The 17,451-nt window shown below is 39.9% G+C and overlaps 1 protein-coding gene across 3 annotated transcripts in view; it reads right to left on the bottom strand.

Moving 5' to 3' along the window:
- unc13bb (unc-13 homolog Bb (C. elegans)) overlaps window positions 1–17,451 on the bottom strand; it is a 79,693-nt gene that overhangs the window by 44,287 nt on the left and 17,955 nt on the right. For all 3 annotated transcript variants that reach the window (XM_074690000.1, XM_074689999.1, XM_074690001.1), the window contains exons 3-8: window positions 14,857–14,956; window positions 10,599–10,716; window positions 9,049–9,172; window positions 6,982–7,055; window positions 6,047–6,104; window positions 5,022–5,235 (exon numbers count right to left, since the gene is read on the bottom strand). In XM_074690000.1, the coding sequence (XP_074546101.1) occupies window positions 5,022–5,235; window positions 6,047–6,104; window positions 6,982–7,055; window positions 9,049–9,172; window positions 10,599–10,716; window positions 14,857–14,956 (688 nt within the window). The remainder of the gene's footprint in view (window positions 1–5,021; window positions 5,236–6,046; window positions 6,105–6,981; window positions 7,056–9,048; window positions 9,173–10,598; window positions 10,717–14,856; window positions 14,957–17,451) is intronic.

Here is a 17,451-nt window from a genome sequence, read left to right as displayed (position 1 = left end):
TTAAAGATGCCGGTGAAAAAACTCTGTGAACCAGGCTGATTGGGAGCTTGCTGCTGCTGGTGTACTCCTTGATGGGCTACAGTTGGTTTCATATTTGCACGTTGTGCTTGTGACAACTGATTCTGATTTGAGCCACTGGCAACAGGGGGAGGATTAAATATGTTGGAGAACCATCCTTTATCCGACTGTTCCTGTGGCACGGCAGACTGAGTTGACCTGAGATGTGATTGGCCAGCATTTTGAGGATGTTGCTGAGCGGGGATATTTTCAGAAGACTGAAAAGGTAGTCTAAATCTACCACTCAATGATGGGTCACTTGGTTTCTCGATTCGGGGTTCGTCAGTCGATCTAAACACAGGATAAACTGCCACAGGAGGAGATCGCTGAGGTGCAACGGGGACAGCAGGAGTGATCAATGAACTTAAAGAACGGAGGAATCCAGGATTAGGTGGGGGTGCCTGACCTGTTTTCTCTGCTTGTCCCTGAACAGGTAGGTTCCCTTGCTTGTGATTGGGCGGATTTTCCCTTCCATTTACGTGTGCATCTGGTTTCTTTCTGAAATGTTTCTCTTGTGAAGAAAACCGTAGCTTATCTGACGTCCTATGCTCGTCTGGTTCTACAAACTGTTTTCCTTGGTGCAAACGTTTCTCATCCCACTGAGAACCACCATGAGGATATGTGGACTCTGTCACCAGCTTTTGCTCTGCTAAATTCTCATTATCTCCTGCAGATAAAAACTTTAACGGATTCAATTTCCCCAAGACTGAGTTTCCTTGAGAACTTGGATGTTTGGTTGAAGATTCAGGAGCATTACTTGCAGGGGCTGGCATTGCTTGATGATGATCTTGTCTCTTGGCATCACGTGGGGGCTGGTAAGGCAAAGCAGTGAATGATTTCTCAGGGGAACTTTCTACTGGTGATACCACAGCTACAGGGGCTGTGTTATTTGATTTGGGGATAAAAGACAACAGTTTTGTGAGCCCAGATTGTGCTGGTTGCCCAGATGGCACTTGTGGACAAGTAGCAGGCTGTTTTGGGCCTCCCCCAACTTTGTTGGACAGAGAGGAAAACAAAGAGCTCATGGCGTTCTTGACTGAACCACCCTGATCAGGAGTTTGCGATTGGGATCCTCCTTTTGGATCCTTTGAGTTATTCTGGTCCTCTCCAAAAGAATCAGTCCTGTTGCTTCCCAGAGATGACAGCCTGGATTTGCTTGATCTAGGAAGAGAGCCATACTTGCTAATTTCCTCCTCTTTTTCAGCAAGATACTCAGAAACTGTTTCAACAAGACACTGAAGCTCATCCATAGGATCGACATACTCATCACTCGGTTCCTCTACTGGAGACAGCATTGCCTCTGGAGCCCAACCTCCAATCTTAGCTTTCCCACACTTCTTCTCACGGACACCCTGAGAGTTTTCCATGTGGCCTTCGTAGGAAAAAGAAAACTTGTCTTTGTGATGTCTTGAATTCTCTGAGTGACAACCTACAGGTCTAAAGGCAATGTCATCAATATCTTCTTCTGCTCCCATGGGGTAGTCGAAATCCTCAGGACTCTCCACATCAAAATCAAACCTTGCCCTCATTCGAGCATCCTGCTCTTTTTTGTATGCCACGTAATTTTCCAAAGTGTTGTCCAGCTCCGTCTTGGCCCACATCCTTGTCTTGTAGAGAAGCCCGTTCTGATACGGCTTGAGGCATGTTGAAAGTCGCTCCTCCTCTTCCTGCATTTCTGCAACCTGCCTCATGAACAGCTCCCCTCTTTTGTCACGAGCCAGCGCAAGGTCACCGGGCAAAGCAGCCTCTTTCATTTTGTCTGTCTCTGAACTGAGCAACCCTCCTGGGTCTCTTATGATTTTCTTTTTGCGCCGCCTATCAATGGTGTTGTAACCTTCAGGGTACGTGGCAGGCAGAGAACCACTGCGGTGAGTGTTTTGATGGCTGCGTGGCGGCTCGGGAACGGGTCTTCCCATTCTCAGGATGATATTGTCTTCCTCTTCGTCTAAGAAGTCACTCAGCTGAGGCTTGCTTTGCCCTTTGTACTTGTTCTCCCAGTCTTCAACCCCCATGCCAGAATCTACGGGTATAATCCTGACCCTTCCTTTTTGGTTTAACAATCTTACATAAGTGGAATAAAACGGATGTAAAAAAAATGAATGGGAAAAGATACAGGGACAGAAAAAAGAAGCAAAGAAGAAGAAAAAGTGAAAACACAAGTTAAGCAGCATGAGAAAGCTTTGATGAATCAACTGTTTAAACGCATTCACTGAGTGAATTCAATATTTTCCAACCCCAACGGCAGAATTTAAGCTTTGCAGGACTTCCTCTGTTCACTGGAAGTGCATGCTTAATCTGCACCATATGGTGTGGAGACAATATTTAATCGCCAAAGAGCTACGAGTGTTTTGCTACTGACCGACTCCCTCAGTGTGTGACAGAGGGATTTCCTCAGCGTTAAGGCTAAACCAAGCTGAGATCCATTTCAATCAATCAGTAACGAAACATCACAGAAAGAGGAAAACATGAACAATGAGTCCCTGCTTTAATACAATATCTATGTCTTCTTTCAAGAGTAGTGTTTAGTTTAAACTAATTTGTCAATTTAAAGTAGTTTTTAGCTCATTACACATAGTTTTATGTCTTTCTAGGTATTCACACACACAGTAGGGAAAAACATATTTGATACGCCGCAGATTTTGCAAGTTTTCCCACTTACAAAGAACGAAGAAGTCTGTTATTTTTATCCAAGGTACACTTCAACTACAAGAGACAGAATCTAGAAAGAAAACCCAGAAAAGCATGTGTGAATTTAAAAAAATTCAACTGCATTTTATTGCATTAAATGAGTATTTGATGCAACCAGAAAATAGAAAGATCCAGAAGAGGCACAGGAGAAGGTCATGATGACCAAAATACAACTTTTTCTCCATCCCAACTATGAAACATGGGGGTAGAAACATCACTCTTTTGGGGTTTTTTTGCAAAGGGGACAGGAAGACTGCATCATACTAAGGGTAGGATGAATGGGGCCATGTTTCGCCAGATTTTGGGCGACAACCTCTTTTCCCTACGTAAGAGATGACCCAAGATGGGTCGAAGCTGGGTCTTCCAGTAAGACAATGACTTCAACTTCAACTTTATTGTAGTCCTATGGGTAAATTGTTTTTCAGCATAAATCACATAGGTATTACAAAATCAGGAAATATCTTGAACTTAAGTGAAAAAGGACGGCACTTAAACCACAAAATGCCAAAGACAAAGAATCAGGCAAAACCCATGAAGTGCATTCAGTCATCAAAGTGCTGTGACGATCATACAAGATAAAGCAGATAAAAGAGATTCAATAAAAACCAATAAATAGGATTAAAGTCTAATCAATTAAGTCAACGATCAGTGACAAGAAGGAAAAATGGTCAGACCAATGAATTGAGGTTTTTACCAGCAACTGGAATAAAAGAAGCTCTGGCTCGTCTAGTTTTGGTTCTGGGCATTCAGAATTTGTTGGGCTCTGCTAAGAACACGTCTTCTGTAGATATCCTGCAACTGAGATTGCTGCACTTAACTCACCTTGCTCGCTATTTTGACCAGATTCACAAGTCTGATTTTACTGGACAAAGCAAGACAACCGAACCAAACAACCAGGCAGAATGTGAGAGCACTTTCTGTAAAGAACTGATAGAAAACAGACACGAGAACCTTACACACCTTGAACATGTTCATCTTTCTCAAGAAATAAAGTCTCTGCTGGACCTTTTTACAAACAGCATCAGTAGCAGCTTCAAATCGAAGAGAATTATCGATAATTGTTCCCAGATATTTGTAATGAGAAACAATCTCAACATCCATGTCAATTATGGGCTGTGACTTTCTAAAATCAAAGAAATAAAAAGTCATGACCTGAAACAGAGCCAGGGCGACCAAGGAGTGTCTGGGTAAGAAGCATTTCAAGGTCCTGGAGCGGCCAAGCTAGTCTCTGGACCAGAACTCAACAGAAAATCCTTGGAGGAAGCTGAAACTTCACTTTGTTTTGAGTCTTTGTCTTACTGCAAGATCTAGCTATGACCCATCTTCAGTGCTTTTATGGACGGAAGGAGGTTGTTGCCCAAAATCTTGATACAAGGCCCCATTCATCCTCATCCCCTCGGTACAATGACCACAGCCACTCCTTAGTCGCCCTGGCTGTGTGTTTGGGGTCATTGTCGTGCTGGAAGACCCAGCTACAACCCATCTTGGGTCATCTCTTACGTAGGGAAGGGTTGCGTAGGGTTGCCCAACATCTGGCGAAACATGGCCCTTTTCATCCTCCCAAGCCCCCCTAAACGTAAAGTTTCCAACCCCCATGTTTCACAGTTGAGATGGTGTCCTGGAAATCTTACTCACTCCTCTCCTTCCTCCACGTAGAGTAGAGTTTAGGGCTGGTCAATCTGGCGTTTTATCCTTATCTCCATATTTTTTGGCCACGCCACGATACACAATATTTATCTCGATACTTTGACTTGGCCTCTGGATGTTGTTTTGATGGATCCAATCAAACCAGACTGGCAACACCGTATATGTGTATTGTGGAAATGTGGAAACCACAAACATGATTTTATAACTTAGAATGTAAATTTCAAACACTAATGTACAGTTATCTATTTGCACTAAAACAGGAAATTACCAGGCATTTTTGCACAACTATTTACGTTCTTCCCAGGTGTCAACAAGATTTACTACACAACGTACCCAACACTCTACTACACACTGACGCTAAAAGTCACAAATAGATCAAACTCACTTTCATGCATGATCTAACTCCCAAAACTTCCCCTCTTTCCAAGCAACCATATCATTTTTCTGATTGGCTGAGGTGATGCACCTTTCGACCAATAGGAAAGGGTTAGGGTAAGCTTGCAAAATCTGCAGCGTATCAAATACTGTATCTGTTTGATTTCATATCGGATGTACTGCTTTGAGACTTCACTGCCCCTGTGTGAGAGCATGGCATTGTGGGAAATTAAAAACTAGTGCACTCTGTCTACCTGTTCCCTCTCTGGTCCCTGTAGTCCAGGTCAAAACTGTGGATGGAGTCCGTGCAGGAGTCCGGGTGGTGCTGCTGCCTGGGGCCCATGGGATACTGGTGCATGGATGAGTTGGGCTGAGCTGTGGTGTGGTAACGAGGAGGCAGGCTGTTACTGGTCTCACTGCGGTAGTCGCTGTCCCGGTCGTCTACGGCACTGTCCTGGTCGTCCAGAGCTGCAACAGGCACAAAGACCAGATACATGACGTCAACCCTCTGGGAACTCTAACGAGGACTTCAGCCGCTAATGAGCAGAACAATTATCCAGAAAGATTTTTAAAATATTTCTACACTCTCTTGAGTTTGATTTTAGCATTAATAACGAATGTCAACAAAGTTCATCTTAAAGTTTCTGGATTACGAGTTAGTAGGGCTCAGGGATAGGGACACAAAAATGACGTGATGGCTGATATTTCATATAGTTTAACTCATCCTGAATCTTTAACTTAGACTTGAGCTAAAAAAAAAAAAAAAATATGCGGTTTTCGGGGGCCACAAAAAATATGGAAAATAAGAACGGATTGGTAGAAGAAAGATCAAACAGGATATTGGGACAGTGTCAGGGAAATGTTATTACTTGACATTTTGGGCATTAGGACAAGCAAGGAGAACAGATGGGAGTTTGATTAAAGGGTTTTTTTTACATACTCAGTTGGTCTGCCCATCCGAAATAGCTGCCTGGTGAAAGTGCAGATGTTAAATGTGAGAGGTGCAGTCAGAGGATGTAAGGGTTGTGAAAATAAAAAAGTATCCCTGTGCTTAAATAAAGAAGGCTGCTGGGCCACAGGTGGACCCCAGAGTGGAAAAGAATGGATATCAATACTTCAGTTTGTCAAAAATAAGGAAAAACTGAATTTAAAATAGGATCTTCATTTTCAGAAAGCCATTAGAAAGTACAAAGGGGTCAAGGAAGTGAGCCTTCAAGCTGCAGAAGATGGGAAATGGCTCCCTCTAGAGGAGGAGAGTAGTAAAGAGGAGCACACTCACAGCACTGAGAAGGTGCAAATGGTAGAGGGCGACCCTGGACGTCATCCTGGAGAGGATACTACGATGGAAGGAGAAAGAAAAACACGAACAGATCAAATGTGTTTTTATGTAATGATAAGACTAATGGTGTTTTCAAGTGTTTCTCTGGGATAAAGACTCTGTTTCCTATGAGCATGAGTACTAAGGAGTGTGCTTGTTTTAAGCAAATGAATAGAGAGGAGATTTTTTTTTAATACTTTTCTCTGTTCAAGACAACTTTTTACAGGAAGGATCCTCAGAGACTTTAACTTGACGCTCTGAATTTTTTTTTTTTCAACTGAGGCAAAATACAGCAACTCAAATCACCTCAAATTTTATTTATAGAGCCCATTTAAAACACTTAAGTGACCAAAGTGCTGTACTGATAAATGCTGTAAAAATAACAGGATACAACACTAAGATACATTAAAACATAAAATTGGACAAAATAAAAAGAATTAAACTAAATGGAAGAAAATAAATAAAAAATAAATAAAAATAAAATAAAATAAAATAGAGAACAAAATAATATAAAAAAAATAAAGTATAAAACAACATTTTAAAAAATAATAAAATAAATTAAAATCAAACTAAAAAATAAAAAAAATAAAAAGAAATAAAATAAAAAATATATAAAATTTAAAAAAAATAGAAAAACAAGATATATATATATATATATATATATATATATATATATACAAAAAATTGAAAATATGTAAAATAAAATATAAATTACAATTAAAAAATAAAAATATAATAAAATAAAATATAGTAAAATAAAAACAAAACGTAACATAAAGCAAATTGCAACTCGTTTTTATCCTTAACGTATTTTCTTACGAAAAAAAAAAAAAAATCTCATGTCTTTTGAATCCTCGGCAATAAAAACCAGTCTGAAAGTTTCATGTGACCTGTACCTCATCATGTATCGTCATGGTGTTGATGCGCTCCAGCTTGCCAGTCCAGTACTGTGCCTCATCATCTGGGATATCTGGAACATACAAACACAGATGTGGACAAGTGTTTACAATAGAGATGGGCTGGTACAAGTATCAGTATCTGGTATCGGCTGATACTGATATCAGCCGATACCAGCTTTATTTCAAGGTATCAGCATTCACAAAAGCTGTAGCAGCCGATTCTCAAGTAAGTCCTCCTCACCAGTAGTTGGCGCTACTTGCTGCAGTTTGACACCATGGCAAATGTGCATCAAGTCCCGTTCAGATAAAATGAATCAACCAAAGAGAGTCAAGTTAAACTGTTTTATTTTGCACTTCAATTTCTTTAAAAAAATACTTAAACTCAGAGAGCTGCTTGTGTTTTATTTTGTTGTTATTGATGTACACATGTTGGTTTTTGTATAATTGTTAAAAAACAATAATAAAGACTTTGACCAAAAAAAGGAAAAGATCTGTCACTGCGTTCACTGCCTGATTAATTTCTTACGAGCTCCACAGAAACCAGGAGATGACGATCGTTGGTGGTGGCCACAAACTGTTAAGGGACCAGAAAAATTATTTATACTGTACAAACAGGAGAGAAGAGAAAAAGCAACATTAAAATATATTCCTGAGCCACTCTCAACCTTTCCTCCTGGTGAAGAGGACTCACACTGCTCTGCAGAGTGACGCACATTAAAGGCCGCCCACACAAAGTCCGGCTTCAAAGGGGACCGGCCCTTTAATGAGCGGCTCTGGTGGCACAGATAGTCACGATGGCCTCCTGCAATCTTAAAAGGTTTCCTCTTAAAACAGAGATGGAGGCTCTCTGCCAGCAGGGGGCGGCTGCCTGCTTCAACTCCAACGCCCTCTGATCTCAAGACTGGTCAAACAGATACTGACGGTAGCCCAGAAGGGACAATTCAACCTCAAACCTTTGAGTGAATTCAGACATCATTAAGATACAATTCAATGAGTCAAAGGACCTAGTCATCCTGCAGGTGGTTACATAACTATTATTTATTAAACCATAAAACTGAGTCATTTTATATTAGCGATGCAATAAATTAACCATCAAATCAGTTTCCAGGAAATTCCTGTCGTCACAAAAACAAACAGATGGGTAAAAAAAAACCTTTCCGTCTGTGTTTACTGTAAAAGCCTTAAAGTGATACTCTGGGATGAAACAAGTTGGGTCCTATCACAAGGTTTAGGGCAGAAATTACCCCTACAGCAGTGTTTTTGTGCAGCAGAAGCCCAGGGCGCTCGCACCAAACACCCCCTCCCTGCTCCTCTGCAGGTTTCCTCTGCACTCAGACGGGGCCACATTTTACTTTTTTGGTGGGAGTCCGTTTATTTGTGTTTTTGGTCAAGTAAAATATGGTCCCGTCTGAGTGCAGAGGAAACCAGCAGAGGAGCAGGGAGGGGGTGTTTGGTGCGAGCGCTCTGGGCTTCTGCTGCACAAAAACACTGCTGTAGGGGTAATTTCTGCCCTAAACCTTGTGATAGGACCCAACTTGTTCCATCCCGGAGTATCACTTTAAAGTCATTAGACACTAAGTAGCTCATGGACCCAAACTCTCTGAGTCAGAGTCTGGTTCTTTTACCCATTCGGCCTCAATGGATCAACCTAGAAGAGGCTAAATTCTGTTTTCTGAGCCTGAGTGAATAAAAGAATATCAGCCAGCCTAATATCACTGAGGTGAGCACATTTCATACAGGAGAAAATCTGAGTTCAACATTTACTCTTCCTATCAAAGCGTAAAAATCTCGGGGGAGTTCGTCCAGGACGACTGCCTGCTGACATTTCAACAGATTTCAACAGGATCTATGAATGACCTTTGAGTGAGTCGAGGTGGATCAGTGTTGGATTTGACCTCAGGTAACCTGAATTACTCACGTCCCCTCTGTGACTCTAAGGCGCCCAGAGTATCCTGAGTATAAATATGAGCTGACAGCGTTAAGATGTTACACAGGAGCATATGGACTCCTGCTGGTGTGGTTTAAGTTAGAAATGCAGATGAAATATGAAGCAAGAAAACTCACCGAAAGGCAGCTCGAAGCGAGTATCCAGCAGGACTCGATGAGGTGTTGGGTTCTTAGTGCCGTATATCTCGTCTGCTTTCATCAGGACTTCTGCGTCCAGATGGATCCACTCCCCTGAGCCTTCCTACAAAAACAGAGATTATTACTTCTTCACTGATATCTGTACTAATGTGCAGCATTATTTTCCAATTAGTTAACGTCAAACCGCTCTACATCCATCTCCTTTCAAAAACCATACAGTGGGGAAAATAAGTATTAAAGCATCAACTTTTTTCTCATCACATTTATTTCCAAAGCTGCAGTTCAAACCAAATTTCTCCCAGACATTGGTATTAACTCCAATAATCCACACATGAAAAGAAATCACAACGTTCAGGTCCATAAATAATGATTATGGTGAATTAAGTACGATAACACAGGAAAAAAGTATTGAACACACCATGGAAAGGCTGAATACTTTGGACAGGAAATGCACCATACCACCTGAAATCTGTCAGTAATTATTACTTCAACTTCCAATTAGTGCAAACCAACATCAGCTGGGCTAGAGCAAATTGATGGTCCTATAAAAAAGGTGTTTTTTTCACCAAGCAGTTAAATAGCACACACCTCATGATGGGTAAAGGCAAAGAGCTCTCTGAAGACATTCACAACCTGATTGTTGCTCAGCATCAGAATGGAACTGGTTACAGACTTATATCAAAGCAACTGAATATTCCAGTCAGCACCGTTGGGGCCATTATTCACAAGTGGAAGAAGCACCACCTTACCATCAACAGGCCACGCACAGGAGCTCCTTGAAGATTTCTGACCAGGGAGTCAGAAAGATAGTCAGAAGAGGACTCAACCAGCCAAGGACCATCCTGAAAGTGCTCCAGAAAGACTTGGAGGCAGCAGGTACAATTGTTACAGAGAAAACAATAGGCAATGCACTCCACCACCATGGCCTCTATGGACGCTCAGCCCGCAAGACTCCATTCCTCAAGAAAAGGCATGTTGAAGCTGGTTTAAAGTTTGCTAAACAGCATCTTGACAAGCCTGTAGAATACTGGGAGAATGTTGTCTGGTCAGATGAGACCAAAACTGAACTTTTGGGCTGTCATACTACAGACCATGTTTGGAGGAGAAATGGCTCTGCACATCAGCCAAAAAACACTACACCAACAGTGAAGTTTGGAGGTGAAGCATCATGGCATGGGGTTGTTTCTCATCTCATGGTGTTGGCAAACTTCATCTAACTGACGGAGCAATGAATGGAGCCATGTATGGGGAAATTCTTGATCTGAATCTGCTGCCATCCACCAGGATGATGAAGATGAGACGTGGCTGGACCTTCCAGCAGGACAACCATCCAAAGCACACGGCAAAGTTGACTCTCAAATGGTTTCAGAAAAAAAAAATCAAACATCATTTATGGACCTGAACGTTGTGACTTCTCTTCATGTGTGGATTATTTGAGTTAATACCAATGTCTGGGAGAAATTTGGTTGACGCATTCAATACTTATTTTCCCCACTGTTTATAAAACAAGTGTCTGTGCACATCCCAACCTCCTCTGAATGCTGGACGCTCTTCAGAGGGATCCAGGCCGTCCCCACCATGGTGTCCCAGATCAGGCCTTTGTTCCACACCTCCACAATGAGCCCCAGGTCCAGCCGGTTGATCTCGCTGCAGGGAGAAAGAAGAGATCAGGCTGATATGGAAAAAACAGATTAATCAAATGATCTGTTTACCAGCTAACTTTCAGAGAACCATCAAACCCAGAGGAAACAACCTCCCAGCTTCACCTCCAGCTAACTCCAACAATGGCTGCTTCCTCTTTTGTTGTATATTAGCTGTTATAACCCATTCAAGCCTTGTGTTGTCATTCATCGTCTATTCAGAGAGCTCAAAAACAGCTCGATGACAGCGGCACAACAAATCTGAAAGCAGCTGCGCGACATGGGCAGGGGACATTTGCATGTTCTCGTCTGCTGCAGGTCCAACTATTGACGAGCGAACAAAGGGAGATGAGGAAAAAAAAGATAATCAAAGGGAACGGCTAATTAAAAGGAGGAGGGGGCTGGGTTTCCAGGGAGCCAGGTGCAGAGATCTGTGCTCACAAAATTATTTCCAAACTGAAAGAGCGCTTCAAATTCAACCGCTGCTATTTTTACTGAGGCATCGATTGTTGGGAATGCTGTCTGTGTTTGTCACCCAGTCACGTCGTCAAGCTTTCTGATTAATAAATGAACGAATAAACTTATTAACAGTCATTAAAGAGCCCTTAAAGAGACAGACACTCACTAAATACAGAGTCTGTTTTCTCTGTAACAGGACAGGTAGAGCCGAAGATCATTTCCTCATCACCTGTCCAAATCAGACAAATATTACAGAGTTTTACACAAATTTACAAATTTATACCCTGACTTTTTTCATCTCAGAATTTTTTTTCAGATGAAGATTCTGGATAAATGGGTCTTTGTGAGTTTTTGAAGGTGGGCAGTCAGTACGGGCACAGACGTGTTTTGCTTGGTCTCCTCAGGTCGGTTAGCGGCGGTAGAGGAGGAGGTGGGCATCAGAGGAACTGAGTTAGCGGGAAGGGTGTGACACTGGAGCGGGTCTTTTATAGGTACCGAGTACCCATTCATATAGAATCAAACAGCACCATGTTGAGGTACCTGAACGCATCCTGATCAGGTCTGCTGAAACTCTGACCTCCTTTAAATCCAGATTAAAGACTCACCTTTATACAGCTGCTTTTTATTAGACAAATCATTATAATATTTTTAATATTTTCTTTAAATTTTTTTTTTGTTTTAAATAGCACAATTTTGCAACTCTGCACTGCGACTCTTATCTTAATATCTGTTTTAAAATCTGTTTTAATTTTTCTTTTTTTTTTCTTTTAAACTTAACTTGTTTAATTGTATCTTATTAGTTTTAATCTGCTTGAATTTAATAGTTTTCTTTTAACATGTTCTGTCTGTAAAGCAGCTTTGAATTGCTTTGCTAAAATGTGCCTTATAAATAAACTTGTCTTCTGACTGTGAGTGAGTAGGTGAGTTGTCAATTTTCCACGCTGGACATGAACACAACGTGGCTAATATTATACTAAAAAACAAAAATGTTGAATTGAAAAAAAAAAGAAATTTTTGGGACGTAATGATACACTCAACTCATGATTCGATTTCTGATACAGATATATCAGATATATATTTAAATGTATAAAAACTAAAAAATCTATATATTTTCTCTTATTTTCAACAAGTTAAAGAGAATTCCCATTTTAATTCTCTGAGGCAGGGTGAACTGTGCAAAACAAAGTTTTTCCTTTTCTTAAAAGTACAAGTGAAATTATATTTTCTCTTGAATAACAAAAAATAAATTAAAAAAAAGTTTTTTTAAACAAATCTCACATCAAAATAAGTGAATAAATAATAATTAAACAAAATATCTTGAAATAAATCTCAGATCTGCATGTGTTTCAAGTTTAGGATTTTATTATCATTTATTTTATTTAATTTTTAATTTTTTAATTTTTTATTTTTTTTCTATGAAAAAAACTGCCCCCTGGAGTTTCACTAAGGCATCATGGTTCATTTCTTATCTCAGCTGATTTGAATCGTCACACGTTTGTTTTGGTTTTAAATGCAATGTGATGAATCGTGACATCCAGAGATTTTATCATTAAACAATTTAATATCTATTACCACACAAACACACACAAAAGTACCAAAAATTGGTACTGCTGAGTACCGATACCTACTGCCAGGTACTGTATCGGTATCGTATCGTCTCAAATGTGAGAGCGACTCTTCCCTGGTTGTGCGGAGCTTTGTGGGTCAGAAAGAGGACTTTAAATGGATGTGTTGTTTGATGAGGAGCCGGTGGAGGCTCTGGAGGAGCTGAGTTCTGGGTTTATCAAAGTTTATTGAGGACTTTTTGAAGTAAACCATAACAGAAAGCTGCTGCAGTGCTTACGTCACGTTATCATGGATCAATCATCTTTTTTTTTTTCATTAATTAAAAGTTAAAAATTGTTTTCAGACTCCGGTTATTTTGTTAGCGCGTCTGATCTCGGTTTCTTTAGCTTTGTGAAGCTGCTTTGAGTCTGTTTGAGAAGTTCAGCTCAAAGGTTGAGGCAGAGCTACAGGTTTCTGTCCTGAAGGAGCAGCAGGTCATTAGAAAAGCTTTAAATTTCTAGTGATTCCTGCTGAGGTGTCGCAGTCATACACTCAAAAATCAGCAGAATAAGCCTCAAACTAAACTTCTGAAGTTAAACTGTCACTAAAGCTGATTATGTAAGTAAAATGATGAGGAGCAGGAAGTGAAGATTAATGACAACATTAAAAGTTAAAATCGAACAGGTCGCTGCATCATAAACGGACAGAGGACGGACGGACGGACGGAGATCTGGAAAAACAAACAGTGATGCAATGGAGGAGATCACAAAGACAAACAATGACACACACACACACACACACACACACACACACACACACACACACACACACACACACACACACACACACAACAACACGCCGCTGGTCACCATGGCAACCTTTGAGGGAAAAGTAAAATGAGGAAATTAAAGCCTCAGTTATAGGAAGGAAATGAAAGCAGCTGTTTATCAGGGAGTTTTTCCTGCTAACCGTGAAGGTCACCTGAGCAGGTCACTGCTTTAAAACAAGGTAATAACAGGTTGTAAATTTAATGAAACAAAATTAATTGTCTTAACTAAGTGTTGGTATTTACTCTCAGCTGCCCCGGTTTAGGTGAATTATCTAAACTTTTACAGGTTGATGGGTCAGGTCAGGAAAAGTTCAGCGGTATTGTGAGTTTCAGGATGGTACTAAAGGTTGTTTGGATCGTTTTAAAAAGATTTGGGGTTCTGTGCTCTCATTTCTAAACTCTTTCCCGCTTTTGAAGACTGGTGTAATATATGTTTTACATAGAAAGTTGTAAAAAGTAATTTCAAGGCTATATTTCTTCATCAATATTTTATTTTTTTTAAACTATTTGTTTTGCTGGATTTTTTTTAATTATTTGCTTATTTGTCTATTATTTCCCCTTTTTGTCCTATCCTCTTTTTAATTTATGAGTCCTTCCTGTTTGCTTAATTTTAAGAGAACTTGTTTTGGACTCTGGTGTTTGGTGTTTAAAGATGTGTTCTTCTTTGTAAAAATATAAAACTGGGAAACATGCACTTTGTGATTGATGTACACAACAGAAAAACCCAATAAAAATATTTTTTTAAAAAAATAAGAAAAACTGAATGAAAAAAAAGAAAAAAAAGAAAGAAAAGAAAAACCCAATTGAAATATTTATTAAAAAAATAAACAGAAAAACCCAATGAAAATATATAAAAAAAAAACAAGAAAAACCCAATAAAATTGCTTAAAAAAAAAAACAAAAATCCCCCAAATTAAATATTTATAAAAAAGTATAAACAGAAAAACCAAATGAAAATATTAAAAAACAAACAAACAAGAAAAACCCAATTAAAATATTTATTAAAAAAATAGAAAAACCCAATGAAAATATATATATATTAAAAAAAGTAAAATATTTATTAAAAAAATAAACAGGAAAACCCAATAAAAATATATTTTTTTTTTTAAATACAGAAAAACCCAATAAAAGTATTTCAAAAAAACAAGAAAAAAACAACTAAAATATTTATGAAAAAATAAACAGAAAAAAACAAATGAAAATATTAAAAAACAAACAAACAAGAAAAACCTAATTAAAATATTTATAAAAAAAAAAAAAAAAAAAACAACAATATATTTATTTTTCAAAAAAGTCTTGTGAGGAACCACTTACAACATGAAGTCCTGTTCCCAGCAGGGCTGGTCGCCCCGCACAGTGATGGTTGTACTTTTAACATTCTGCACCTTCAGCGTCACGTAGGTGTTGAACTTATCTGGAAAAGAGAAACAACCACAGTTTGAATTAAGGTGAGTTTGTGTTAAAAATGTGCAGAATCACCACATTTATTCAGTTCAGGATCATCGTTAATCAGACATCGCTGTGTGAAGACACTGGTTCAGACTGTCTCAGGTGAAACTGCCCAGACCTGCTCTGCTCTGGCTTCATGAGGGTGAAAGGACAGCGCTGAGCTCTGGCTGAGTAAAGGCAGATAAGTCTCCTCCCCCTCCCAGGTCAAGCCGAGCCAGGCCGGCTCACTGACCCCATTAATCTCCACAGAGGACCAACCCAACGCGGCAGATACGGCTCCAGCTTCCTGCTTCCTCTCATGGACTGGGACTGAAAACTTCTCTTCAGTTTCAGGGTTTGTTTTTTTAATGCCAAACTTTATTTTCAATACCAAACATTAGAGTCATCGTTTTGGCTCCGTTCTCTTCCAGTCTGTTACAGGGAGGCCGGTGTGCTGATGTAATGAAACTGAAGTCCCTTGTGACCCACTACATTTGCAGAAAAGGTCTCTGTCAGACCTGATGACATCAAGGCTGGACTCTAAAAGAAGAGAGGTCCCAGTGAATCCACCTGCAGACCTTCCTCTGGACTCTGTGGGCTTTACACCAGCTGCTGAGACGTCCTGATCAAATATCAGTCACTCAGTCAATCTGTGCAGACGGCGTTCACACCCAGTGATCTCAGCTGAGCGTCTGACAGTGGAGCCACAACAACCATCTGCAGCAGCTGTGTGAGCAGGGGGGGGCAGGGGTGAGTGGGTTGAGGCGGATTAGACACAACCAGCACTTTTCATCTCCAGCAGCGGCTCGAGGGAGGCTGACACGTGCCGGCTGACGTGCTCAGATTGGGTCCAGTAGTTATCAAGACCGCGTCACCGGTGGTCCTCCATCGACTCCTCCATCCCATTTTCCAGCAGCTAAATCCAGCCCCCCCCATGGAGACAGGAGGGGCTGGAAGACTGGCTCTAAACCCTGCTGGACTTTAAAGTGATGTGACAAACTGGACAGGCCACAGGAAGCACTTTAAATGTAACTTCTGCTCTCGTTTAAGAAAAGTCTTCTCATCTTTTTCAGAATATTAATCATGTTTTTATAGAAAATCTTCTACGAAAAATGAGAAACTAACTGATACATCTTGAAGAATCAACGATCAAAACATAATTCAAAATTCTGTGAAGTTTTAGTCGAAATTTCCGAGTAAATTTAAGGGAATAAACTGGGAATTAACAAGGAGGAACTTCAAAAAAGCAGGGGTTCATATTAGGGCTGTGAAAATTAACACATTACTCAGATAGATCCCATTATCTTAATTAATCAGCAATGCATTCTGGGCAGTTTGTCCAAATAGATTTCAGTAAAAAAAAAAAACCAGATAAGTCTGGAATTGACAGGAATTGGAAGTTTCCTCTCAAGATGCATCGTTCAGGACTCCATCAAGAAGCACAAACTTTTTTGATAATGGGGTTTTACAAACACCTTAAGAGCAAAAGTATTTCCTTCTTTCTTGAGTCCGTTTGCTCACGCAAAACAAAACATGATTAATATCCACAGCAAACCTGAGATTAAACATTTTAAGTGCTCCACTGGAGAAAATTTAAGTTGGTTGTAGTATTTCATAGGATGCTGCTCGGCGCCGCCCTGTTGGCTATGGCTGCCTGTTGCAGCAGCTCTCTCTTCTTTGTCCGTTTCTTGTAATTTTTTTATCTCTTTTTCGTCATCTTTGTATTTGGAGTGGATCATTTGTTGGTCATGGACACCAAACTTTTTGTGTCTTCAGTGATGTTTTCACTGCTTTTTCTCCTGTGTTTGTCTGGAGATCCTACATGTGAAAATTAATCGAATTAATTGCAGGATTTGTAATTAATTAATCTAATTAATCACGATTAATCTCATTCCCGAATAAAGAATCTGAATTCTAGGACATAACAAAAGTGTAGTGCATGACTAATCAAATGAGTACATGAAGAAGAAAAGAGTCCACTCTTCTCATCTTTCAACCATGGCTGCATTGTTTACATGTGAAACCAACTGTTAGCAGCCTGTAGCATGTCAATGCTAACTGGTGCTAGGCCAGATGTTTCCCACAAAGTGAGGAGAAGGAGGTGAGGACGACGTGCTGGTTCTCAGGTGTGAGCTAAGAAGTGACGACATGGACCTGTCCTTCCATCCATCGTTGTTGGGAACGTAAGATCTATCTCCAATAAGATGGACGAGCTAGCTGTGACCTGATATCTTAACTTTTTCCGACCCAGTTTACAAACAAAGACTAACATGAATGACTTAAATTTGAAAAAAAAAAGAAAAACATTGATTTTTTTAACCAAAAAAATCCAGATTTTGAAATAGTAGTAGTATCTGATGAAAAAAACATCTTTTACTAACACTGACAGGTTCTAAAAAAATCCAACATTATTACAAATACTGACTGCAACACCTATTGTTATCTAGCAAATAACCCACAATGCATTGTGTCATTGAGCAG

The sequence above is a fragment of the Halichoeres trimaculatus genome, unplaced genomic scaffold, assembly GCF_033239565.1.
Source record: "Halichoeres trimaculatus isolate MK-OKI-2021-1 unplaced genomic scaffold, fHalTri1.1 fHalTri1_scaffold_16, whole genome shotgun sequence".
Classification (NCBI taxonomy): Eukaryota; Metazoa; Chordata; class Actinopteri; order Labriformes; family Labridae; genus Halichoeres; species Halichoeres trimaculatus.
Note: the sequence above shows the minus strand (reverse complement) of the source record. Positions and strands in the feature narration are given on the sequence as shown.